The sequence below is a fragment of the Panicum hallii genome, chromosome 8 (genome assembly GCF_002211085.1).
Source record: "Panicum hallii strain FIL2 chromosome 8, PHallii_v3.1, whole genome shotgun sequence".
Taxonomy (NCBI): Eukaryota; Viridiplantae; Streptophyta; class Magnoliopsida; order Poales; family Poaceae; genus Panicum; species Panicum hallii.
This window is the reverse complement of record NC_038049.1, coordinates 2922374-2949558: the sequence shown is the minus strand read 5'-3', so window position 1 is coordinate 2949558 and position 27185 is coordinate 2922374. Positions and strand designations below refer to the sequence as shown.

Here is a 27185-nt window from a genome sequence, read left to right as displayed (position 1 = left end):
TGTTTAGACAAAAACATCTCACTGCATTAGCATTTGCCCTCCATGCTCATGAAAACAAGGTTGAGTACACTGAATAATGAATAGAATCCTTTCAACATATGCAGTGGTTTCTTATACAGCATACTAAGTGTATTCAGATGAACATTCTGTGTTCACCACACATCTGAAGTCTGAACAAACTATTCTACAAGATTCTGCCTATGCATTGATCAATTGGTAATCATTGGATGCTTTATAAGAGATGCCACAAAACCTAAGCATTTCAGCCATTCCACAGAGATGATATGCGTCCAAATAGTCCCCTTTTATTGCTGATATTACCTTGCACCCCTGATGAGGAAGGAGTGCCAGCAGCATCCACCTTATCAGCTTCCATATGGTTGACTGGTTGTTCTGTTTTGTTAACGAGATCAACAGCTGCAGCGTTCCCTTGACCCACAGATGGTGCATCAGATGGTGGTGATGGAACATCCTCTGTCAGAGTAACATCAGCTTCCACATTGTTGGAAGGTGGCTCTGCTAGTTCAGTTAGTCCAGGAGCTTTCCTATGGTCTCTGGATAATTGTTCTGATGGGGAGGATGGGACTTCAGTTTCCAGAGTCTTCTTTTCTGTACATGATGGTAATTCTGACAAGGAAGGCTGGTCAAACAATGATGACAGCTCCTCACTTTCACTTTCACTTTCACTTTCATAGTGGTGTTTTTCCTCAATAATGCTACTTTGAGCAGAATCCATTCCGTTGAAATCACTTTGCTCAGAAGAGACTACTGAACTCTTGAAAACCCCAACCACAGCAGGCTGGGTATCACCTGGTAGAGGGTCTATAAATTTTACAACATCAGGCATAGCTTTGAGAAGGGCAGAGAACCTTCTGAAGCCAAAAAATCCTTTATCAATAAACACATTGATCCTTAAAAGTTCCTGTCGAAGATTTGACACACTGATCCCTTCAGGGTAAAAATGCAGTACTTGCTTAATCCCAATGACAACAGATTTGGGGACTTTATGTTCCTTGGCATACTGTCGTAAAGCCATGCGTTTCTTTGGTTTCAAGAGAGGGTCATGACCATATTCCCTGTACTGACCATACCAAGAAGGAGATAAACCATCTGGTGGTTGATTTATATATTTGGGTTCAAGATCCACCCCTCTGACTAGAGGTTCCCATGGCCACATAAATGTCGCTGCGCTGCGTAACATCTTTGAGCCAACATCAGGGCAAGAAACCAATACGTTATAATTGCTCATCCGAAGACGATGCAAAATGCTTGCAAATTCTTCATCCCCAGATATAAGGAGGAAATGGGCTGGCGGAGGGTTCTGAGCAATCCAAGAGACAATATCAGGCATTAATGATCTGTAAGAACCATCCTTTCCACCTAGAAAACGAAACCATATTGTTAGTATGATCAGATGGAATAGCAACACTGCATAACTGGAATCAACATACAAAAACAGGGTGTCTTTCTGTGATGGCAGCAAATCTTGAACTTCATGTGTGTCAACGTCCTCCCATAAAAAAGGTAAATAATTTAGCTAATGACTTGATACTGATGTTATGGAGTCCTATTTAACATGAAATGGCAACAGCAGCACCAAATCCTAATATTTGATAATCATGTCCTTAGGAGCAGAATTGAAAATCAATCCACATCCCAGAAAGGTCACATATTTCTGACAACAAGAGTAGCCAGAACACTGATCTGAACCAATCCTCCTCTGCACGGATAAATTGTGCCAATATCTGCTGAATGTCAATACGTTAGAACCAGTATGTGCTCATGATCCCAAGACTGTATCCTGTATGACATGAACTAAAACAAATTCGCGTACTGTTTGAACCACAGATGTTGCAAATTCGTCGCAATCCCAAGCACATGTAGCCTAAGCAATCAGAAGCAACAAATGGAGTAATCATTTCTCATTCTAACGAATTCTTTTAGGCTAGCGCGAGAATTTGAATGAGAGAGCGTGGTGGCGGGAGGGGACAGAGGACGCAACTGGAAGGGACGTGCGACAAGGCGACGCCGGTGACGGTGAGCGCCTCCTGCTCGGCGGTCGGGATGCGGGTGGCGTCACCGAAGGCGGTGATCTCGACGGGCCCGCGGATGCCGGCGCGCCGCAGCGCCGCGGTGACGCGCGCGCCAAGGCAGCGCGGGTCGACGCGGCGAGGGAGGCGACACCTCTGCAGGTCCCACCACACCGTCACCTTCACCGCCCTGGACTCCCCCCGCTCGTCCTCCTCCCACTCCTCCTCCTGCAGCTGGCGGTAGTGGCGCCGCGCGGCGGCGCCATGCCAGGAAGGGGAGGGGGCGTGGGGAGCCAAGCCGCGGGGGAGGACGCCGAGGAGGTGGCGGACGCGGCAGGCGAACATGGCGGCGGCGCGAGGTCTTTGGCCGCAGGGGCTTTGGGAGGCGCAAGGTAAACCCTCCTGGGCTGGGCCTGGTCCAGACACGTGGCCCAGCCCAGCCAGAGTGATGATGAGGAGCCGTGAGCACAAGCTAAGCATCATTTGGCACAACCTACTGCATTAGTAGTTGCATGATTATATGATTATAGAAGACTGCTCGTGATCGATAGTTGCCATCCCAACCACCTGGACCTGGACCAATGCCGCAATCTGTGTCCAGCTACTAACGGCGCTAGCCACCTGCTACCTTCTTCTAAGATTAGGAGCTCAGGACTTCTTCCAACACCTGACGCCCGGCGCCACGCCGCCCCAACCAGCCAACGCATAGAACGCCCACTCCACGCCGCGGCCACCGCCGGTAGCATTCCAGATCCGTCGCTCGCCCACTCCACGCCGCAGAACGCGCTGTTCCGCCCCCACCGATCGAGCCGCCACGCCCGACCCGGAGGCGGATGCAGGGCCGCCCATCCGTCTCCTCGCCGGGCCGCTAGCCGGGCCGTGCCCCGCCGGCATGTCCTGCCGCGTGCGCGACCGCTGCTTGGAGCTGGAGCGCGCCATCGTTGGCCGCGTCAGCTCGGGAAACCTTGGCCTCGACGACGCCGTCAAGCTGTTCGGTGAATTGCTACACCACGCTAGGCCGGCCTCGGTGATCGCCATCAATCAGCTCCTCACCGCCGTCTCTCGCGCCCAGCGCAGGGGGTCCTCCTCCTCGGAGCTCGTCCCCTCCCTCTTCAACCGGATGGCCCGTGCTTGCTCCAACAAGGTAGCTCCCGAACTGCACACCTACAGCATCCTCATAAACTGCTTCTGCCGAATGGGACGCCTGGAGCTTGGTTTCGCCGCCTTTGGCCTCATCCTTAAGACAGGCTGGAGGGTGGATGACATAGTCATCAGTCAACTGCTCAAAGGTCTCTGTGACAGAAAGTGCGTGTCTGAGGCTATGGACATATTGCTCCGACGAATGCCTGAGTTTGGCTGCCCACCAGATGTCGTGGCGTACAACATTGTCATCAATGGCTTATTTAGAGAGGGTCAGGTGGACAAAGCTTACAACCTATTTCGTGAAATCGATAACCAGGGGATTTTGCCGACTGTTGTGACCTACAACACAGTCATCAATGGCCTGTGCAAAGCTCAAGCTGTTGACAGGGCCGAGGGTGTCCTTCGGCAGATGGTTCATAAAGGCGTTAAGCCAGACAATCAGACATATACTTGCCTGATCCATGGATATTGCTCTTCAGGACAGGGGAAAGAGGTGGTTCGAATGCTCAAAGAAATGTCCGCACATGGTCATGGTCCTAATGTTGTCACTTGTACTTTGCTGCTGGATTACCTTTGCAAGAGTGGAATTTGCACAGAGGCTAGAAAGATTTTTGATTCTATGATTGAAAAGGGCACAAAACCTAATGTAACTACATATAACACTCTGCTTAATGGGTATGCTACCAAAGGAGCTCTTTCTGATATGCATGGTCTATTGGATTTGATGGCAGGAAATGATATTTCACCTAACCATTGTACCTTTAACGTAGTTCTCTGGGCATATGCTAAAGGTGGTATGATAGATGGGGCAATGCATATATTTGACCAAATGAGGCAGCAAGGGTTGAGTCCAGATGTAGTCAGCTATGGAGCAATAATAGATGCATTTTGTGTCACACCCGATTTATAAAGAACATAAATCGAGCAATCATATAATCATATATGCGCCAGGATCAAGTCACGCATATATACAACAGAATCATCAAGATATCACAACACATATCACGAACAACATTAATATAAATCGTAAATAAGTCGTAAATGAATTGTTTTATTACAACCGAATCAAGAATCGGTTCAAGAGTGCGGAAGCGTAAAATGAAATACATGAAGAGCTGGGCGCCACAGGGACGTCGACTGGGAGACAAACGCTTAGAAGTCGTCGAAGCCGCTGACGTAGTCCTCCACGTTGCCGGGCACTGAGCAGCAGTCGAAGGTATCCAAGAGAACAAAAGAGTAGAGAGGCAAGTGTGAGTACAAACTCGTACTCAACAAGTATAACACAAACTATGAGGCTCTAAGGTTGGCTGACTCAACTGCATTAGCTTTTAGTCTTGGCAAAGTTTTATTAAAGTTAATTACTACAAGTGGATGAATTACCATAAATCCAAATTGCATAATATATTAATCAATATTAATTAAGAACTACTGAGAACCATCCAAACCAAAACCACCCGGGGAATCTCCCTAATCAAAGGTTGATAACCCCACTAATCAGACGGAGAATCTGGGCCGCTCCTGACTGTGAGCACAGCTGATATATCAGTTTTACACTCTCGAGAGGTTGCACAACTTTACCCACAAGTCGTGAGCTACGCTAGTAGTTCATCACACTTCCTTAGGTGAGATGGCTAGCAAGCACACTACGAGACCGTTACAAAGAATCACGTTGGTAAGGTGTAACCGCTAAGGATTCTGGATCAGCGACGATGGGGCCCACCTCCGGGGGTACAAGACACACAGCACAGACCAAGCCGGAGGAGCAGGGACCATTGAAGCTTACCACCCCTCTTGCCCACGCAGGTAAGTTACTCCCGAACCAACACGACCTAATTAGTAAGTCAAGACCGTCCCATTCCAGTCTTGTGGTTGCGCGGTTGTCCCAGGTTGTCGCTCTATGAACCGGTCCTTATGGAGAGTGGCCAACTAAGCACTAAGCACCGTGCTGGCCCCCTAAACCATGTTTCTACAAAAACATGTTTTTAAGGACGCACAAACCACTCAAGCACACAGCACCGAGGGTCGGCTCCAGAATTAAGTTGCATAAGATCATTAACAAATTAATTAAAAAGGACCAAGATATGTTATAGCGCAGCAACCTAGCACAACTAACCAAAATGCAACCCAAAGGATATAGAATAAGGATAAAACTGGCTAGGAAAGTCCTTATAGGCATACAGAATTAAAATGCAGTATGAAATTGTATTTAAAAGTGATAGGAGGTTCATGTTATACTTTCCTTCCTCGTACTCTCCCGGCTGCTGCTCGAACTGCTCGGAAGATGGCTGCTCCTGGTACTGGTCCAAAGGCTCCGCGTCTACTCACGATCATCAAGCATGGTCCAGACATACACACATGCACAAACAATAGCAAACTATAAGAAACAGTACAACATTATATAGAAACAGCACACAAAACTATTCTAAAGCTATTCTACGCGTTGCAACGATCGCGTGGATATAAAGAACACCTAAAACGGAGCTAAAACGCGAAAACTACGCTTAAAACAAGATCCAGGGACCTATTTGTAAGAAAACTGGAGGTTCTAAAGGGTCCTGCGCAAAACTGAGGGACCTAGACGCAATTAAACCCTAGACTCGGGGTCTAACACGCTAAAACTCACGGCATGGACGGCGGGTTCTAATACTATAAAGATCAGGGGCTTCGGTGCAAGAAATAGGGCTAAACTGCAATTATTATTGCACTGCAGCGGACCGCGGGTTTATTTGAGAAAAACTCAGGGGCTCTTTAGAAAGATCGCCAGGCCGAACCGGTATGGGCGACGCTCGGCCGTTGGATCGCGATCGGAGGGCTCTGGGCGAAGGGGTATGCGGGATCTAATCCTACGCGTCCTTCACGGATCGGGCGGCTTGGATTCCACGGCTCGGGTCAACGGTGCTGGAGCGGCGGGGGGGTCGCCGGAGCTCGGCTCCCGCGGCGGCGCTTCGCCGGCGCTGGCCCATCTTGGTGCTCCGGGCGCGGTTTTGAACGGCATCAAGCCCTAGAGGTAGAGCGCGACACGGGTAACCCGTCTAGGTGCTCAAGAAAGTGAATTAGGGCTCAGGTGGTTGCTCCCCACGGCGAGGGGCGGCTCGGCGCGGCGGCGTAACGGCGGCGCGCGTGTTCCGGGCGCTACGGATGGCTAAGGGCTACGACATTCGGTGCAAAAGGACCAGGGGAGAGTGGCGAAGCTTACCGAGGGCTGTGGAGGCCGGTGCTGTGGCGGAAGGTGGCCGGCGGCGAGGTCCTGCGGCGGAGATGGTTCGGTGCTCGCGGGAAGGAGCGTTGCCGGGGCTCTCCGGGCTCCTAGTCACCTAGGATCGGTGCGTGGAGGTCCTGTGAAGGGGATGGGGAGGTCAACACGGCACGAGGGGTACGGGTGGCCGGCAATTGCACAGACGAGGCTCACCGGCGGCGACGGCTCGGGTTCAAGCAGAGGCAAGGCGGCGGCCGCGATTAGGGCTTTGGGGCGGCGCTGTTGGGATGAGAGGGTCCAAGGGATGGTGCAGGGGATAAGAAGGGCAGGGCCCGGGGACCTCGGGGGACGGTTGTGGCGGAGGAGATCCGGAGCTCACGGCCGTTGCGACGGCGCGGCCGTTGCGGGAGGAGGGGGATGACGGGTGGGGCCGGCCTGGCAGCGGAAGGAGGAGATCGCGGGGGAGGGCGAGCGCACGTGGCGGCTGCGCGCGTGAGGAGGAAGAAGCGCTGGCTCGGGCTGGGCCGTGGAAGAAAAGAGAGAGAGAGGAGAGAGAGGCACGGGGCTGGGGGAAACGGGCCGGGGCTCGGCCCACGTGGGGAAGGCAGAGAAGAGAGGGGCCCGAGGGGAGGAGGGGAGCTGGGCCGCCGTGGCCCATGTGGGAGAAGGAGAGGGAAAAGAGGTGGGCCGGGTTGAGAGAAGGAGAATGGGCTGCCCCTTTCTTTTCTTTTTCTTCTTTCCTTTTTCTTTCCTACACTCAAACATTCAAACAAAACTATTTGAATTCAAACCCTATGCACCCAATACAAATAAAACAATGCGCCAGCATGCATGCACAAGCAAGTCGATCCTATAATAAATTTTATTTTCTTGTGTTATAAATTGCTTTAAATGCCACAAAAATTAAAGAAAAACCTGGAAAATTTATTTAAGCCCAAATAAATTCATTAAAATTAGGAAAAATTACATTAGGGTGTTACATTTTGCAAGATGGAAAGAGTAGACGAGGCTATGCTTAAATTCAATCAGATGATCTATGAAGGGGTGAGTCCTGATATCATTGTATTTAGCTCACTAGTTTATGGACTGTGCACTGATGTCAAATGGGAGAAGGCTAATGAATTATTTTCTGAAATGCTGAATCGAGGGATCCATCCCAATGCCTTGTTCTTCAACACAATAATGTGTAACCTTTGCAGAGAAGGACGAGTCACGGAAGCCCAGAGTCTCCTTGACTTGATGGTACGTGTAGGTGTGAGGCCTGATGTTATCTCATATACTACGTTAATGGATGGCCACTGCTTAGCTGGTAGGATGGAGGAAGCTATGAAGTTACTTGATGATATGGTCCGAGTTGGCTTGAAACCCGATGCCTTTTCTTATAATACTTTGCTTCATGGCTATTGTAGAGCTGGCAGGATAGATGATGCAGTTAGACTATTCAGAAAAATGTTAAGCAAAGAAGTTAGGCCTGGAATTGTCACTTATAACATGGTACTTCAGGGTTTATTTCGGTCTGGGAAATTTTCTGAAGCAAAAGAACTCTATATCAATATGATCAAAAGTGGAATGCAGCTGAACATTTACACGTACAACATAATTCTGAATGGTCTTTGCAAAAATGATTATGTTGATGAGGCATTTAAAATATTTCAGAGTCTATGTTCTAAGGGTTTTCAACTTAACATTAGTACCTTCAATATTATGATTGATGCTTTTCTCAAAAGTGGCAGAAAGGAAGATGCTATGGATATGTTCACTGCTATCTCTGCCCATAGTTTAGTTCCAGTTGTTGTGACCTATCGCTTAATGATACAAAATCTCATAAAAGAAGGGTTGCTAGAAGAGTCTGACAATCTGTTTTTAGCAATGGAAAAGAGTGGATGCACTCCAGACTCTCGTATGCTAAATGCTCTAGTTAGGGGTCTGTTGCATAGAGGTGAGATAATGAGGGCTGGGGCTTACCTCTCCAAAATTGATGAGATGAACTTCTCACTTGAGGCATCCACTACTTCCTTGCTAATATCAGTTTTCTCGAGGGAGACATATCAGCACCATGCAAAGTCCCTGCCCGAAAAGTACCATTTTCTTGTGGATGTCAATAAATGAGTGTTGTGTTAAATGAATCAAATTCTCAACAGTGCTGATACATCTAAATGGGACATGTTAATTTGTTGAAGTGATTATTCATGTCTCATGCTCTAATTTACTTATGATGTTCTGTTGTCCCATTTGTTTTTCTCTAGAGAAATGCTGTTGTGTTGGTGCGGTTAAGTGTTTATCTCCAGGTAAAATTATCTTTAATGCGGTGCAAGTTAGCTTTACAGCAGAATCAGTTTACAAATTAACTGGTGTCACTTAGGTCTCTGCATTTTGTTGCTTGTTTGTGAAGATACCCTGCACTTATGGTGATAAAATATATGATCTGAACCTTTTGATCCTTGACATGATTCCTATAATTTAAGCTTGTGTATTCCCCCACTGTTAGCAGTGTAAAAGGTTTTGATATGTTTTCCCCTCATACAAGCTCCAGCAACCAGCCCTTGATTTCTATGTTGTTTTGATTGAGGGGCTACAAGATGCCCCTGAATCCACGTTGTGACCTTGGTTGGATTGTTGATAATGAGTGCAACTGTGCATAAGGCACGTCTTTTCAGTTATTTGGAAATGATTAGAATTTTTCTCTCTCCCCTCTACAGTCAGCACACTTCTAATTGTTTTGCTTTCTTTGTGTTGTAACATTTTTAACTCATAAATGCAATATTTGTGCAAGGTTTCTGTATACATCAACTGCCCACCACAAGAGGGACGATGTGTAGCGAGGAGGATAATTCCATGCAAGATGACTGGTCAAAATCCTCTCGTCAATATAATCTCCCCCATCTATGGAAATTGCAGGGAGGAAAGTTTTACTTAGAAATTATTTTACTATGCTGACTAACAATAAATAATGCCCCCCCCCCCCTCCGTCTGTTTTCGTTTTCATACCTTCTTGGCTGTGTGTATTTTTTAGGTATTCAACTTGCTTTGAAAGATGCCAGCAATTGAGTACAAATTGAGCAGAAAGGTTTATAGCTCTCTAATGCAAGTAATTTATGAATTGAGTGAAAAAACGTTTCCACATCTGATTGGCCGAAGAATGTTCATAAAAAGGATGAGCACAGATCAATCAAGCTGGAAAAAGGGAAACGGAAATGCAGACTTCAGCGGAAATAGCACACTGCCAATAGTATTTTGAATTGGAAACCGTTTGTCCAGCACGGATTAAGATCTTTGCTTTGCGAATCCCTTGAAAATGCTTGCTGGATTCTTCGTATGCTACAAGACTATCACACAACTAGATAAAGTAAAAGAGATGGCATACTGATGGAGTTACCTCATACCAAATGCCAAAATTTAGCATCAGTATTTAAAAGTGCCAAATATATGCATGTTTGTTGAGAGGTAAACCAAACGCGAGCACATATATGACTTCCATCTCAGTTATCTATTTATGTCACCACTACAACTGCTACAAACACGACTTTACATACTGCCATCGCTACCACCAACACGCACTTCGCTTGTCCGTACCGGTGTGGAGCTAAATTTCTGAGCAGGAACTAGATTACTTGACCAGTGGCTCACTACAAGTTCTCATTTGACTTGCGATGTATGTACACAGAAAGTGTTATACTAACACTATGTTAAAATTGGCAGTATTTTTGTTCAATTTCATGGGCTCATGGTTTGGGATGATGATGAGCCAATAGCGGTGCTTGTACTGCTTCTTCATCAGAGACAAGAAGTTTTCTGCATTTGTCGTCCTTGCTTTCAGGATAAAGTGTCCAAGCAAGGCAAAAGGAGATTGCCTGTAAAAATATTTAGCATTAGAGGAAATCTCTTGGTGTTAGATTATAGTTACAAAAGGTATTCATTGTTGACATTTTCTATCACCCTCAGAGGAACAGAAGGACTAACCAAGAAAAAACCGGCCACAATAAAACTGAAACCTGGGCAGTCGAAGGGAGCTTCCTCTGAAATGAAGTAAGCTGGGGAAAAAGAGGTGGAGAAAATGACGAGAGAAAAATACAAATGAAATGTGCTTGTTGCAAAACTAATACACGAAAAGCGACTGCTTACAGGTTAGTGGACTCATGAATAGAGGTGCCAACAATATAGCTACAGATTGCACGGTTGCAATAAAACCTTGCGCTTTTCCCTATAAAATTAGAAACAATGAGACAATGACATAGATGATTAGGATTTAGGATAAACTTTTCGGGTTTGAATTTGCAAATAAATCCAGGAGAGATTGGGTTTGTATGTGTACCTGGTCAGTCGAGAGTACTTCCCCAGAAATGATTGCATATATCTGCACAATTGCATATTTCCATGTAAGCAAATTTATGAATATCACTGGAATGCATTAAAAGATAAAAGATGAATTTGATTTCTGAAAACATTTCAGGCGCTTCCTTCCTTAGAGTAAACTTTTAACCACAAAAACTTGAAGGCGTAATGCATAGATGAATAATATATGTAGGATGGACTTACTGCGGGTTTGGCTAGAACATAGATGACACCCAGTGAAGAGCTAAAATATGGAACCTGCAGGATAAATTCAGCGTAAATGAAACAAACTTCTGTAACTGTACCGAGTAGTAAGCCCAACAACATGCAGTACTTTTCCTTTGAGTAGCAAATAAGTTGAGGACTTAAGGTAAATTTACTTGATTGCACACATACCCATGAAGCCCATGCAACACCATAAAGCAAGGACTGGAATTGTTTTGGCAGAAATCAGTAGAGAAAGATATTAAATTAGTGTATTAAATATATTAGTAAAATCAGAGTAAAAATCCCAGTTAAATAACTTACTACTTACATAAGCAATGGAGGCGAGTATTGAAATACATAAGACGCCTTTTTCCCCAATTATGTGGCTAAGAAAGGGGAAGACCAAAATCTGCAGTTTGAAAACATTACCACAAAGTCCAATTAATTAACTAGACACTATGCCACGTGACATATTTATTCCACTTAAATTGATGAAAAATAAAAGCTTGAAGGAATACCTGAGAAAAGATCGAACCAACGCCTACCACCATTAGAATTTCTGAGAACTGATTCTTGTCAAAGCCGAATACTGACTTTAGGTAATACTGAAAATAGAAAAAGGTAATTTAGGTGCCATATAGTTTCTAAAACTATATCATAAAATCCAATAAGTGAGGAAAAGAATTACCATTAGGACGTCGCTAATGGCAATCATGCCCAATTTATAGAAGAAAGCAACATACGAGATCCGCCTAAGCGTTTCACTATGAACACAGAAAGAAAAGAAAGTAACAAAAAAATGGCATTAGTGGTTCTCATGAAGTCAGTGTTGAGTTGCCTATCCATTTATACATTCTTCTTTTTAGATCTCAAGAGAAATTTTAAAAATTTTAGGTTATTACAGATTAAAATTTTTCTAGCAAAGTGATGATCATGAGAAGTACAAACTCGTTAAATGGAAAACATTATGCAGACCAAACGGTCGAGGTGGATTAGGAATTCGAGACCTTGATGTACAAAATAAATTTCTATTAAGTGAATTAATTTTAAGCTTACAATTAACGATGATTGGGTGGCAACAACTTGGTAGGAAGAAAACAAGCGATGAAAGTGTTGGTGGAGTGTAGTGGAAACTGGGGGATTCAATTTTTTAGTTTTGCCTTAGATTGAACAGTGGGACCCAAATCATCTTTTGGAAAGATACATGGCTTGCTAGATGCACACATATAAATTAAAAAATACCGTACCCCTCTTGTATGTTATAGTGACCATGAAACATGGAATAGGATCCATGATTTAAAGTGCATTCCCTTTAATTTCTCCTTTTGCAGGGCTATTGTTATCAAGAAAAGCCAAAAAAAATGGAATGAACTTCAAGCTAGGGGCATTTCTTCACTTTAATGACTAGTAAGATTATTCAATAATCTCCACATAAGAAGGTTTATTTCAAAGTCCAATCTATGCATGACTGAGTGCGTGACTCATATAGAGGCTGAAATAAATACATTCCTTTTAAAAAGAGCAATCGCAAACTCTTACTGATTTACTAGTCAATTCTCATTGTATCATCAAGATGCCGAAGGGCAGTAATCTAACTCACTCCTTATGAAATCTATCTGTTGTCATGTTTTTATTTTTCCTTTTTAATCCTTCATGAACAAAAAATTGAATTCTGATAGGAAAAGTGTTAACGTTGATGCTTCATAAATCATTTGACACTTCGTAGATTCTCGTCATTTTTGTCGTTATACTCATTTTCTTTAGGGAAAGACCATTGATGGGTCATTGTTGAATCTTACTGAATAAGGAAGAAACAACATTGAATACATTTACTAAAGAACGACGCTATTCAGGTTGGTATAAATACAAACACAAATATATCATTCACATTTCTTCCTCGTGAACAAGGAAGAAACAAACCCTAAATAAATTTTACGTGAATTTCATGAATACAAGAATCCCTTGACTATTTGAATATGATTCAGTAACGTGTTTTTGTGTTCTGTATGTTGAAGGATTACCTGTTTTTGACAATGCTAATATTCTCCTTGATAGATTCCCACCGTTGTTTTGGTAGTTTGGCAAGCAAAGATGACATCGACGAATGCTGACATGGTGTAGAGGGAACTCTATGAACTGTCTCAACCAAATATATTTTCATGTAGAGGATAGAACAGATCAACAAGACAATGGAGACCTAATAAAAAAAGTTAAAGCACTTGTAAGACTGACAGTTTGCAGAGGAAAGTAAATAATTAAAATGGTTATGCAGCTACAAGTAGTCATAAGTGCTGATACCTCAAAAATCCACTTCTCAGGCAGAAACCTTGAAAATACACTGCCCAAAGTGTGTGAGGCGGAGAAAATTCCTGTCATGAAACCAAATGCAGCTGCCCTCCTTGACGGTTCAACCGCATCTGCCTAGTTTAGCAGAATTTTATTAACTGTTGAGACACTATCTGTTATTCACAAACCAGAAAACAAATATACCCTGATAACCTTCTATTCGATTATATTAATATTTTCAAAGTACTTAAAGCACTTGAAGAATCCTATAACATAATATTTCCAAGATAGAACATGGTAAGTTAGTGAAAGGGCCTCTTCTAGTGGTTAGACCACTTAAGTAGCCTCCAGCAGGCCTAGGTTCAACTTCTGACGAGGACGAATTAAAAACAGGCTTAGTTTAAATAAAAACTTATATAAAAAGTAGATAGCGGCCTTCCTACTGACTTCGGTCAAAAAAGCATGATAAGTTAGGGGGTACTATTTCTTACTTATATTGCAACATAAGCAAGCATTAAATTACTAGGCCTATGTTTGTATGAAAGATACACTTACTGGCAACAGTAGAAAAGGTAAAATTCTTTGCCAAACTTGATGGATAAAAGCATAGTACAACTCCAAATATAGGAGCATTATAATTCAATGAATGCTATACGCGTAGTTTATCTACAAATATGATGAACTGGAATTATTGTTCTCACCGTGTACGCAATAGAGAGGCAGAATATGGTTCCTTGGCCAATCATGAATGAGAGGGTACGCAGCACAAGGTAGACATACACAGCAGTCCTTGAATTGTTCCATGCAAGCACAGCTGCAAGCATGAGCAACAATTAGTATCCAGTGTAAATGTACTGCAAAAACGTCCATTGACTTGTAGTATACTATTTTACTATTAGCTGATCAGAAGAGATGGGTCCATGTTACCAAAAGGGATGATGGAAGTGGAGGCGGTTAGAAGGAGGAGAGGCTTCCGACCATACTCATCAGCCAGCTGGCCCATCAGAGTGAGTCCTATCGTCCTGAAGATCCCTCCTACCTGCAGTCAAGCAGTTGATTGGAAAACATGCAAGCACCTGAATCCTGAACACTGTGATTGTCCGAGCAGAACTTCAAACGGAGTGCAGAGACGCCATGAGGAGGGTACATCTTCAAGCAGGTACTGCAGGAGACAGATCGTGCATAGCTGAGAACGACAGCAGCGTACCGAAGACTGGATGCCGGTGAGGTAGATGGCCTCCGGGCACGACCCTTCGTCGGCGGGGCAGAGCGCGGCGGTGACCTTGTCGACGAGCGCCGGCACGGTCATCTCCTCGGCGACCCCGTAGAGCACCAGGCCGACCATCAGGTGCAGCACCGGCCTCATCATGGCGCTCGTCGCATTGGCTTCTAAGACTCCCATTTCCGACCGGGCTCAGCTCGGTTCTTTGGTTCCCAGTTACAGGGTGTTTGTTGGCAATGGACCAATTGCGAGCACTTCGTGTGTGTGTGTGTGTGTGTGTGTGTGTGTGTGTATCAAGCAGCTAGCCCCTTCACTTGTTGAAAAGGACAAAAAGAAATAGCACCAGGAGAAGGTGAGGTCAGCTATAAAAATTTTACATAGTTATTATTTCTTTAGAGAAATGACATGCCAGAAAGGAAAAGGGTGCTGCCGCGCTGGCACTTTTTATTGCCACGTTGTCACGTTCAGTCAATATTGTGGCTGCATTCCTTTAGTTGGTCTCTACTGGCACTGACAAGTGACAACACCTACAAAACGATTCATAGCGACGGCATCTGACAACAACAGAGATGGCGGTGAAGAGAGCCGCGGATACGATGAGGAGACAGATACCATAGTGTCTAGTAGATCTATAAGAACAGAGTGAAGCGACTGAGTTCGGGATAAGCCGGGGATCTTGTTCAAGCAGCCTAGCTTGTTTCCTGATCCCGGAGCAGACAAACAAAAACAAGTTGGCACCTGGCGATCGCGAGCTCGGCGTCCACAGCAACTTCGTTCTGATCGGCCGGCGCGTGCCGGGAGCGGGGCGGCGCGCGCCCGCGCACGCGCGGTGGCGGCGCGCGCGTGGCCGGCGCGCGCCTCACCTGCCGCGGACGGGGTGAGCGGCCTCCCCTGCTGGGCTCTACACGACACGCGCGTGCGACGGGGAAGCTGGTTATCTCTTCTTGGGGAAAAGGCAATCCAGCTTGACTTGTTCATGCAGCGTCGCCGCCTTTCATGATCAGCCGGTTGAATAATTCGATCGAGTAGGTTAGCCGTCGTCATTGCGTCTGATCCATTTCATATATTCTTCCATAAATCTTTGAGCTGACAGCGACCGGCATTGGGGAAAAAATCCCCACAATTTTTCCTAGCTTTTTTAACACATAGAAATGGCATGGCATAAACAAGGGTGCTGAGTGCTGACACTTTCCATGCCGCCATGTAAGCTGTTGCGTGCAAGCAATACTGTGGTTGTGAGTGACCTTTTGCTTGTTTTGGCCCAGGCAGCAGGAATTAGCAATATCTAATCAAGGGTTGGCACTTTTCAATAATCCTACTGAAGATATCCGAGCTACTACTAATTTATGAGTCATGATAGCAATGCTATGCGGGTTTTCTCACTGTAAATTACTGAAGAGAAAACCCACACAGAGTATAGGATAACATCACATTTTTGGTACTGCAGCAATCAAAACAAACACGATGACTATGCAAAAGAGCCAGAGGTGCCAGTAAATAAGACTTTCATGCATGCTTTTTGTGTGCAGTTTTTCCGTTTGCTGGTGTAATTGCGAGGCTCAGAGAGTTGGTTGTTTTGTTCTTGAGTATTTCTTAATTAGTACTCTCGCTCTATAAGAGATAAGCCGTTACTTTCCTTTGGTGAACAACTTTAACATGATCATTTTACCTACTCGCTCAGATACCTATCGGCTCAGTGTGAAATACAAATAGTTACCCCTTCTGTTAAGGGTCACAGTGGTCATACTAAAAGCAACACACTAAACAATGTTAGCTATCATCTGTGACTCTGTGTTGTATGAGTTTGCGTGCATACGTTTCATCCAATTGTGTTGTATGGTTTCATAATATGTTGGTTGTGATTTCAAACTTCAAGGCCTAAAAATTTACCACTCCCTCTATTTTTTAATATATGATGTTTAGGACAAGCTAATTATACCATTTTAGCTTGTCCTAAACAGCATAGGACTCATATATCTAAAAATGGAGGGAGTAATACTAAACATGTTATAACAATTGATGATCAACAAACGATGTAAATTGGAATATTCGATCGTGTTCCTCTGCTTGTGAACGACGCTGGTTGTTGATGTACATGCCCTCCACTAAGCTTTTCAGCAAAACCTCGTTGCAAACTGTGGTAACTATTCATCTGCCACTTCGAGATGGCTCTCGCCTCATTGATGATCCTCAGCTGGCCTTTAAGCCAATAAAGGGGCTTGCAATGCTTCCTCACTAGGCTCATCTGAAACTGCAACTTCTGTGCTTTTGTCCGTGCCTTTCCGATTCAGTGTCCTAGCAAAGCATAAGGAGGCCACCTGCAAAAATATTTAGCATTGGAATAAATACCTTACTTTCTTGGTAGATTCGTAGTATCATACTGAGATAACAAAAGGGACTAACTAACCAAGACAACACTAGCCACGAGGAAACTGAAACCTTTGCAATTAAAGGGAGCCTCCTGTGAAATGAAGTAAGCTGAAACAGAGGCGAAGGACAGAATGAGATCAAAATAAAGAATAGTACAGTGTACAGAGCCCAGTAGTCCCCAGGCAATATAGAAAATCGTCAGAACTAATTGCTCACAGGTTAGAGGGTTCATAAACAGAGGTGCCAGCATTATAGCAATAGATTGTACAGTCGCGATGAAACCTTGTGCCTTTCCCTGGAAAGTAAGAAAAAACAAATTGATAACCCAGAAGACTACACAAAGGTTTCAGGTATACACAGATATAACCAAGACAGTTGAGATTGAGAGTATGTATACCTGCTCAGTTGAGAGTACTTCCCTAGAAATGATTGCATGGATCTGCATATTTTTAATCCAATGCAAGTAAGACTACAATTAATCAAATATCATTATAATGCACAGAAACATAATGGCTGAGTTTGTGTCTGGAAAATTCGAGTAACTGCCTTCCCTTATAGTAATTAGAAACTGTGAAAAAAAAATTATGTCATAGTGCCTAGAGGACAGATATATAGGGCTGACTTACAGCTGGTCTGGCCATCACAAAGATGATGCCAAATAAAGAGCTAAAATAAGGAACCTGCAATATAGGTACAAGCAAAACACAACAATGACTATGTGCACATTTTTGCTTAAAATTGCAATTACTTAAAGCAAGTATGTGCTTAATAAATACATACCCACCAAGCCCATGCAACACCATAAAGAAAAGCCTGAAAATATATTTCAGAAATAATATACTTAATTTTGTAACAATGTAGCTGAGATTAGTGGAAACTTATTACAGAAAGATCTCAGTGCAATAACTCACATAAGCAATGGATGCAAGGATGGAAATGCATAAGATTCCTTTTTCACCAATAACGTGGCTAATAAGGGGAAGGACCAAAATCTACAATTTCAAAAACAGTGTCACAAACCATAATAACTAATTTTAAACTAAAACATGCAAAACATGGATCTTAATTTGAGTTGTTATAGACTTTCAAAGTGGCACCTGAGAAAAGATGGAACCAATGTCTACCACCATAAGAATTTCTGAGAATTGATTCTTGTCAAAGCCAAATACTGACTTCAAGTAATACTAGGAAAAGAGAGGGATAGAAATTATTACCAAACTTCGCCTCTGCCTTTAACTCAAGCCAAGTAATTTTGAACATCATATCATATAGTAACAGCGATAGAAGCAATTACCAGTCGGACATCAATAATGCCACTCATGCCCAATTTATAGAAGAAGTCAACATATGCTATTCGCCTAAGTGATTCACTATAAACACAACAATATAAGAAAATTCGTCAAAATTTGCATTAGCAGTTGTAGCTGACTTTAAAACTTGTCAGTAGTCATTGTAACTCTCTTCAATCAATGAGGTGATTATCCTTTTTTTCCTTTAATCCCTTCAAGAATGAAGGAAAAAGTTTAACTTAAATCCTGATGGCAAACTTTGCAAATATATATGTGTACTCATATGGAACTTTATACATTCTCAGTTGATCGCTAAAAAAAGACTACGTTAGTAAAATACCATATTTATGTAAGTTTATACATTCTCAGTTTATTGTTTCAACTAAAGAACAATGCTATTTATGTCCCTAGCAGTGCAAATGCAAACATATAATCCACATTTTTCTGCAATAAAAAGGAAGGGACAAAAAATCCTTTAGGATTTCATTTAAATTTTCAAGAATTCCTTTAGTGATTGACTTGTTGATCTGGAGAAGTATGTCTATATATATAAGCTGTACCTATTTTTAAATATATTAATGTTCTCTTTGATAGATTCCCAACGTTGTTGTGGTACCCTGATAACCAAATACGATAATGATGAATGCCGACTAGGTGAAGATGGAGCTCTTTGAAGTGTCTCAACCAGAAATATTTTCATGTAGAGGACTGAACAGATCAACAGAATAACAGACACCTGTGAAGCCATGGTCTAGTGCTTGTATCACTAAAGATTACAAAAGTAAGTAACAAACAATAATACTGACTTCACAGGTGAACATAGCAATATTACAAAAGTAAGTAACTAGTGAGATACCTGGAAAATCCAACTCTTCGGTAGAAACCTTGTGAAAACATCCCCCAAAGCATGCGAGGCAGAGACAATTCCTGTTATGAAGCCAAATGCAGTCGCCCTCTTTGACGGTTCAACCACATCTGCCTAAGATAGATTTGTGTTCTCATGCAAGTAGATGACATATTTTAGAAAACATATTTACATCTTAGGATAAAAAAGAATAAAACAAATAAATAGATATTGGACCATGGGATAACTCAGGTTCCACCTAGTCACCCACACTGGTATGTCAATAATAATTTCGAACACAAAATCGTTGTTTCCCTTGGGGAAAATCATGCATATGTAGAGTTTGACTCAGACTACCGCAGAATGATGAGTTGGACAGATTATATGCAATATTTCCCTAAAACGATAAGAAAATTGCAATAATTCTAACCGTGTATGCAAGTGAAATGATGAACAATGTTCCTTGGCCAATCAAGAATGAAAAGGTGCGCAGAATAAAGTAGACATGCACAACAGTCCTCGAATCATTCCATGCAAGCACGGATGCATGAATAAACAGACAATCAGTATCTAGTGCAAATGGTGTAAATAAACATAGACAGAGAGCTAAAAGAAGCCTTACTGGTAAACATATACTCTAGAGTGAATGATATGGAGTGTACACAAAAGGAGCTACTGCATTATTAGAAGCAGAGAGAGCACAGGCAGGGGCAAATTACCAAAAGGGACTATGGATGTAGAGGCAGTTAGGAGGAGAATAGGTTTCCGACCATATTCATCAGCTAGCTGGCCCATTAGAGGGAATCCTATTATCTTGAAAATAGCTCCTACCTGCAGTCGTGCAAATGACATGATTAACAACATGTTTTTTTCACTCCCTTTCACTAAGAGACATTGTTTCCATTGAAAAAAAAACAGAGAGAATAACTAACACGACAAAAATAATTACACTGTTTTTCAGAAGTTAGGCAAGAAACTATGACGGCATTCCCACAAGCATAAAAGGAAGTAGGCACCTACAGCTACCAAAGCAATGCCCGGTTGCTATATCTATCCTCTTTTCAGTACTCACTTGTGAACTGAATTTATTTTGTGGAATCCCAGAAAAATAACATATCGTTTGTTGGGGCTCAAAAAGAACGCTTGGCCCCAACAAACTGTAGAGAGTGCTCTGTAAGACGGGAAGCTCAGCTTAGAGAAGAAGAAACAGAGTAGAAGCACTGCACTCCGTTTTGCTCGGGACGTGGGGTCCCTTGCGAGATTAATTTCCCCAACCTTGCAGGAACTAACTATCAAAAAGAAAAAAAAAAAGAAACTTGCAGGAACCGGATCCTGAACTTGCAGAGGCTTTTACCAAAACTGCTATTGGCACGTAGTAGTATCAATGTTTCAAATATCCAGTCAAGGCATTTAGCTATCTATGTCAAAAACAGGCTATAGCCAGCTATAACTTTATTGTGGCAGCTAAGAACTAAGTTGCGCGTGAAAAAATTTAGCTAAATCTCTCTCAAATAGCTATAGTATGAGAAGTGCGAAGGTCGTCGTTTCGCTAGCCAACAACAACAAAGGGGAAAACGCTGCAAAGGTAGGTGTGGTGCTACGAGCAACGGAGCAAGGCCATGTGCTGGAGCTCAGAGGGGTAGTGGATTCCAGGGCAGCACCAACACCAAGCGAACTACACCCATGCCCATGGTCCTGCGCCAACATCCTCTTCCCCCTGCCCCCTGCATCTCAACCCCCTTTGCACGCCTGTGTGTGCTCGTGTTTCAGTTTCAGAGAGCTTGAATGCTTGATAGCAAGGGAGGGAGAGGATTGAGGAAGAAGAATGGGAAAGAATCAAAATCGCCGTTTCACTCCGATCGGATTGGAGCTGCCGCTCTCTCTGGCTCCCATATCCGCAGGCAGAAAGCAGAGAGAAGCAAAGAGGACTGAAGGCTGGGTGCATACGGAAGCCTGAAGGCCGGTGAGGTAGATGGCTTCCGGGCACGACTTGCCGTGGGCGGGGCACAGCGCGGCGGTGACCTTGTCGACGAGCGCCGGCACGGCCATCTCCTCCGCCACCTCGTACAGCACCAGCCCCACCAGCAGGTGCAGCAACGGCCTCACCGCAGCGGTGCCCATCCCTCGGCCTCCAAAAGATCCTCCCATCTCCTCCTGCGCTCCCCTCTCTCGGTCCTCTGTCCTCTCTCCCTGTAAAGCGTCTAGTTTCAGGCCGTCGCGGAGATTTGTCAACTCGGCGGGTCTTTCTTTTTTATATCAACGGATAAGGAATTTTTTTTAAAAAAGGGATAAAAAAAATTAAAATTCGAAAAAGGGGTGGCCGTTGGGAAAATTTAGAGAAATGGGTGCCTCCCGCCCGATGAACGGGCGGGACGCGTGGGGCCCGGGACATCCCGAGGTCCCTGGGAGGGCATCCCGCCCTCCCGGGCCCCACGCGTCCCGCCCGTTCAGCGGGCGGGAGGCATCCCGCCCTTTGGTCGGGCGGGAGGTCCCCCCACCGGCTATTTAAGCCCCAACCTGCCCCAAAAATGCCATTTTATCCAGCAAAAATCAGAAAAAAAGAGAAAGAGAGAACAGGAAGAGAGAAGAGGAAGCGGCGAAGCCCTGTCCACGCGTCGATTTTGAGGTATATTCTCGTTCTAGCCATATAAGTACTTGAAAATAACTATAATTTAGGAAATATTTGTTAGAGTAGTTATGTTTTGAATAGTTTTAGTATTTTCATTTGTTTTTAGTATAATTTATAATCTGAATAGTTTAGAATCTGTAAAATATAATCTGAGAGTCGCTGAAATTTAGGATCGTCGTTCGTTGTGTATTAATATGTAGTATAACTAGTTTATTAATGATTGACAGATATGTCTTCCGAGAAGGGTATTTTCAGTATATATTACGGAGAAGGAAATGTGATTTATGGGCCGAATGGGGTAGATTTAAGTGAATTCAACTGTGCGGTCAGAGGAATTACCAGACCGCACGAGAGGACATTTGAATCCCTATGCAACTGGTTAATGAGGGGACTAAGGATTAATCAGGAGACACACACTGTGAGTGTTCAATGCGTCATAAATCGTACCACTCACGCTTTGATCTGGGAGCTTATGCCACTTGCAAGCAACGAGGACTGGCTAACTTATCTACAAAATGCAAGTCATTGGCAGTGGCCACTGGTACTCCTTGTCAGTGTGCACCAAAACCCTCCTTTGATAAACATTGAAGCTGGTCCGGGGGATGAAAATATTGATGAAGAAGTCGAGGAGGCAAACATTGAGGCAGGTGGCACCGCAGCACCTCAATGCGTGGCTGATGAGGGGGAGAACATACCCTTTATTGTTGAACAGCTGCAAGACGAAGAACGTGAATTGGATGAAGCAATGAATGCCGATTCGTCTGATGATGACGATGATGTGCCTCAAGATTGGGTAAGCAGCGACTTCAGTCATCTTGTCGTAGATGACGGATGTAGCTGGCCTTCGGATTGCAGGGAGAATGAAATTATCCAGGGTGCAAGGTACCACTCAATTGAAGAGGTGAAGGAAGCTGTTAAGTGCTGGTCTCTCTCTCTTATGCGAGAGTTTAAGACAGTCGAGTGCAAATCTCGTAAGTACGATGTGGTATGTGTGAAGGATGGCTGTCCATGGCGGGTGCATGCCTACAAGGGTAAATGGAAAGATTATTGGGAATGCTCCATTGTCACTCAGCACACTTGTCATTTGCCTGGGGTGCAGAAGAGCCATCGCAACCTCACGTCGCAATACATCGCAAATGAGATGTACGGGACGATAGTAGAGAACTTGTCATATGAACCAAAGTCTATTATCAGGTACATTCAGGAAAAGTACAAGTATACCATCTCATACAGTAAGGCGTGGAGTGCAAAACAAAAGGTGTTGGAGATGAGGTTTGGTACGTTCGAGGCTGCATATGATAATGTTCCTCGAATGCTGGCCGTCCTATGTCAGAGAAATCCTGAAAGCTACTATGACCTGAAAACTCTAGACAGAGGAGAAGGTCCGCCCCACATATTGCAGCGGGTCTTTTTCAGCTTGGGTCCATGCATTAACGCATTCCATCACTGCCGGCCTATCCTGTGCATCGACGGGACCTTTCTCACAGGAAAGTATAGATTGCAAATGCTGACAGCTATTGGAGTGGATGGAAACAATCAATTGCTGCCTGTTGCTTTTGCTTTTGTTGAGAGTGAGAACACAGACAGTTGGTACTGGTTTCTGGAACGGGTTAAGCTTGCAGTCGTTCGGGATAGGGAAGATGTCTGCCTGATTCATGATCGTCACGCCGGCATACTGAGGGCAATTCTAGATTTGCAGCAGGGGTGTGTGGAGACCGGAGAGCCGCCCAAGTGGCGTGATATTCGCAGTAGGTGGTGCATGAGGCATATCGGTGCAAACTTTTTCAGGCAATTCAAGAACAAGCACCTTATGGATATGTTCAAGAGGCTATGCAAGGAAACGAATCAGCAAAAATTTAACAAGCAGTGGCAGAAACTTGATGAACTGACCGGGAAGAAAAGAGCCGAGGACGCATCAAAAAACATAACTGCACAGGACGAAGCAGAGGCTTTGTGCTCTTTGCCAACAGATACTGCACGTACTCGCAGAAGGTCTGGGTCAGCGGTGAAAAAATTTTCTGAATGGATTGAGAATGAACCTAAGGAGAAGTGGGCGTTACTTTATGATACCGATGGTGCAAGATACGGTATAATGACCACCAACTTCGCCGAAGTTTACAATTGGGTGCTGCGAGGTGTTCGTGGGCTTCCACTGGTTGCAATTGTTGAATTCATTGTCCGCGGGTGTACCGATTACTTTCGGGAGCGGTTCAATAAAAATCAGATATTCATGCGAGATCCAGACAGAAATTTTGGATTCAAGGTAACAGAATACATGACTAAGAAGGCAGAAAGCGCCCGGCTACACCATGTACGGCAATGTGGAACACAGGAGCTCAAGTTTGAGGTATCTCCTAAAGATAGGGCGCGACATGGCATGAGGCGTCAAACTCCTGTAAAGGAGTGCATTCTCAAGTTCGATGGAACTTGTTGTTGCTCATGCATGAGGCCCAAGTTGCTGCACTTACCTTGTTCTCATGTAATGGCTGCTTGTGCAGATATTGGACATCCTATCGATATATATGTTTCACATTACTTCAGAAAGGAGACAATTGCTAGCACCTGGCAGTATGAGATCTATGGGTTCCGTTTGGTTGGATCGTTCACTGAGACAGCGAATCCTGTTATCTATATTCCAGACCCAAGATCATCACGGGTTAAGAGAGGACGCCGTCAGTCACGGCGTATTCGTAATGATATGGATGAGTCAGAGCTCCGTCCGAGGATACAACGCTGCAGTGCATGTAATCAGATTGGACACACGTATAAACGTTGTCCAACCAATGATGCTGGCCCCAGTTGTGCTGAAGCTGGCCCTACAGGTGATGCTACAGATGGAAGACCTCCGGTTGCATCAAGAAGTGGGAGACGTCGCCGATCGAGTGCTAGTACGTCATCAGGCATCATTTAGTTGTAATTTTATTTAAACGTTGTTTGCTCATATGTAATATTTGCTGCGTTGAGATTCTATCAGACCTAGATACGTATTTGTAATATTTGCCGCATTGACTGAAGACACAATATTTGGATTCATGTATTTGTAATATTTGTAATGTTCATTATCATATTATTTTATTTTAAATGGCTTCATGTATTGTACTATCGTAATATTTAGATTCTACGTTGCAAACGTTATCGTTTAACTATCTTCGTACGAGTTTTCGATACCGTAATCTTCTTTGAAAAATTGAATTAAAATTTTATGTGCATACATAAGAGTATGGCGAATGAATCTTATATTTGAAAAAATTCTGAATTTCAAATAGTTTCTGAAACAAATAATCTAAGAAAAATTTGACAAAAATGGACCAGGAGCATAAGATTATAGGTTTTACAACTTTATAGGTTTTAGAACTTTGACTATATATTAGATATTAAATAATATCACATTAGAGAATAACAATAGATTTTAATTAGAAAAGGGTTATAATTAGGTTTAGTTAACATTTCAAATTTGAAAAATTCAAGACAAAAGAAGTTAAATTTACATCAAATTTGAGTTTGAAACTTTGCACAAAGGTACCTAGAGTTTATAGAATAGTCATACCAAACTTCATAAACAACAAAGCATGAAATCCTAAAGTTATGCATAAACTTTTCTTAATCTTAGTTTTAAAATAGGAGTAAAAGTATTTTGTTTCAAACTAAACTCCATTAACAAAAGTTATAGAGTTTGAAATCTACTTTCTAACAAAACTAGTTTTACTATTTTTGGATTTTTCTGTGAATTGTTACGAATTTTGGAAGCCAGAAAACACATACACATGAAATAACAGTGCACCGGGAGGCATCCCGCCCAGTTGCCGGGCGGGAGGCTTCCCGCCCAGTGGCCGGGCGGGAGGCCTGCTTCAGGGACCACTTCGCGAATAAAAAAAGTTTTTTTATTCGCGAAGAGGTCCCTGGAAATTTTTTTGAGCATCCCGCCCTATGGTTGGGCGGGATGCCTCTTTCCGCCCTCCCAGCGGGCGGGAGGTACCCATTTCCCTAAATTTCTCCAACTGGCACCCCTTTTTCGAATTTTGTTTTTTTTTTATCCCCTTTTTAAAAAAAACTCAACGGATAAGTGGCAGCAAGGAGAAGGTGGAGACGACGAAGCCATGAAAATGACGGGCTGCTTGTAGATTTTTATACTGCGAGGAAGTTTGGCGTGCTCGGTCATGGAACAGAGTTCCTCGCACTAAATTTTAAATTTTAATCCCATCACGTTGGATGTTTGACGCCAACTAAAAGTATTAAATATAATTTAATTATAAAATCAATTATATAAATAGAGGTTAATTCACGCGATGAATCCGTTAAGCCTAATTAATCTATAATTTGACTATACAGTGCTACAGTAAATATGTGCTAATGATGCATTAATTAGGCTTAATAGATTCATCTCGTGATTAGCAACGGCTTACGATTAGTTTTATAATTAACTCATATTTAATCTTTATATTTAGCATCCAAATATTGAATGTGATCCGGACTAAAAATTAACCCCTGAACTCAAACAGCGGCGGTGGCAACTCGGCTCTTCCCAATTCCTTTCCCTGACTTGGCATGCATGATTGATCCGATTTCTAACAAGGGAAAGAACGAATGATTCTTTCCTGAAGAGGCATGTGATAGAACAAGAGAAAAATCCGGTTTACACTCTCGAAATATCACAAAAAACTAATTTTCAATCTTCAACTATAAAATCGAATAATATAGCCCATCCAACCGTTACAGCAGGGTAAATTTGGGTCTTTGGATAGTCTTGAAGGTAGTTTTCTATTTTATAAAAGATAAAAATATTCAATTTTAAACTTAAAAAAATCATGGAACAGACAAAGGGTGGCAGTGCATGCACGATTGATCCGATTTGGGGGCGAATGTGATAGAACAATACTACTACTATTGTGAACGAGAAAGGTGAAGGGAAGTTCTGCTACCAGCCCAGATGATTATGAAGGCCCAGGTCCAGGTACGGAGAATTGTGAAAGGCGGCGCAGGCAAGAAAGGCCCGATCCAACGCCAGAGTTTTCGGCCCATAATGGACCCGGTACGATGTAGCGTCGCCATGTTTTTTTTAAAAAAAAATACTGTAGGAGCATTGCCAAATCATATAGAAGGAGAAGCAAAATTTCATACAAACATGCTAAATGTTACATAAAACCAAAAACTCACACTCACTAAACTGAAGAAATTAAACATGAAAACTAAAGTACACTAGGTACTCTCAAGGCTGCTTGCCGCGAGCCTGTCTCCTTCTTGATGAAAACAACCACTTGTGAAGCGAGCAGCAAGACTCCGTCGAAGATCCTTCCATTACGCTCCTTCCAGATGTTCCAGGCCATGTACACAAGCAAAGCAGCTGCAACCCTACCCTCACAGTTAGGCAGGTGCAAGAGAGAGTTTTTCCACCAATCTACGATCTCCACGTCTGGCTCCGGTACTTGGACAAGACCTGCTGACCAAACCTCCATCAGATGCCACACCTCTCGTGCGTAGACACACTCCAGGCACGGATGTAGCGTAGCCATGTAACAACAGAACTTGCTACTTCACAAAATCACAATCCAACCAGTTCCTGAATCCATCCTACTTCTTTCTCCGATCTCTTTTCTCCTATAGCTTGAAGCGTGCTACCTGCTACGTCGTCCCGAAATG

At 43.4% G+C, this 27185-nt stretch overlaps 4 protein-coding genes across 8 annotated transcripts; 1 reads left to right on the top strand and 3 right to left on the bottom strand.

Annotated features, from left to right (window-relative positions):
- Positions 1-74: 74 nt before the first annotated feature.
- On the bottom strand, positions 75-2398 carry LOC112902952. Its single transcript, XM_025972148.1, has 2 exons — positions 2003-2398; positions 75-1380 (listed from the first exon to the last, which is right to left on the bottom strand). Exons 1-2 carry the CDS (start codon positions 2373-2375, stop codon positions 263-265), a joined length of 1491 nt encoding a protein of 496 aa, XP_025827933.1. The 5' UTR covers positions 2376-2398; the 3' UTR covers positions 75-262.
- Positions 2399-2615: 217 nt separating this feature from the next.
- Positions 2616-8821, top strand: LOC112902950 (protein Rf1, mitochondrial-like). The gene is made up of 2 exons (XM_025972147.1): positions 2616-4058; positions 7350-8821. Exons 1-2 carry the CDS (start codon positions 2923-2925, stop codon positions 8476-8478), a joined length of 2265 nt encoding a protein of 754 aa, XP_025827932.1. The 5' UTR covers positions 2616-2922; the 3' UTR covers positions 8479-8821.
- A 927-nt stretch (positions 8822-9748) lies between these two features.
- On the bottom strand, positions 9749-14750 carry LOC112903177 (tetracycline resistance protein, class H-like). Of its 3 annotated transcripts, XM_025972399.1 has the most exons (14): positions 14402-14733; positions 14122-14233; positions 13896-14008; positions 13207-13329; positions 12930-13105; positions 11597-11672; positions 11427-11513; positions 11237-11317; positions 11098-11130; positions 10906-10959; positions 10682-10723; positions 10492-10570; positions 10330-10400; positions 9749-10220 (listed from the first exon to the last, which is right to left on the bottom strand). In XM_025972399.1, exons 1-14 carry the CDS (start codon positions 14594-14596, stop codon positions 10092-10094), a joined length of 1371 nt encoding a protein of 456 aa, XP_025828184.1. In that variant the 5' UTR covers positions 14597-14733; the 3' UTR covers positions 9749-10091. The 3 variants fall into 3 exon arrangements, with proteins under 3 accessions (XP_025828184.1, XP_025828182.1, XP_025828185.1); XM_025972397.1 differs by having other exon boundaries at positions 10906-11130; positions 14402-14750; XM_025972400.1 differs by having other exon boundaries at positions 10906-11130; positions 13207-13325; positions 14402-14672.
- A 1458-nt stretch (positions 14751-16208) lies between these two features.
- Positions 16209-21153, bottom strand: LOC112902643 (hippocampus abundant transcript-like protein 1). Of its 3 annotated transcripts, XM_025971785.1 has the most exons (14): positions 20867-21153; positions 19639-19750; positions 19350-19462; positions 18932-19054; positions 18636-18811; positions 18081-18156; positions 17884-17970; positions 17698-17778; positions 17567-17599; positions 17413-17466; positions 17184-17225; positions 17003-17081; positions 16824-16894; positions 16209-16734 (listed from the first exon to the last, which is right to left on the bottom strand). In XM_025971785.1, exons 1-14 carry the CDS (start codon positions 21065-21067, stop codon positions 16618-16620), a joined length of 1365 nt encoding a protein of 454 aa, XP_025827570.1. In that variant the 5' UTR covers positions 21068-21153; the 3' UTR covers positions 16209-16617. The 3 variants fall into 3 exon arrangements, with proteins under 3 accessions (XP_025827570.1, XP_025827572.1, XP_025827571.1); XM_025971787.1 differs by lacking the exon at positions 19350-19462 and having other exon boundaries at positions 18932-19050; positions 20867-21152; XM_025971786.1 differs by lacking the exons at positions 17413-17466; positions 17567-17599.
- Positions 21154-27185: the final 6032 nt, after the last annotated feature.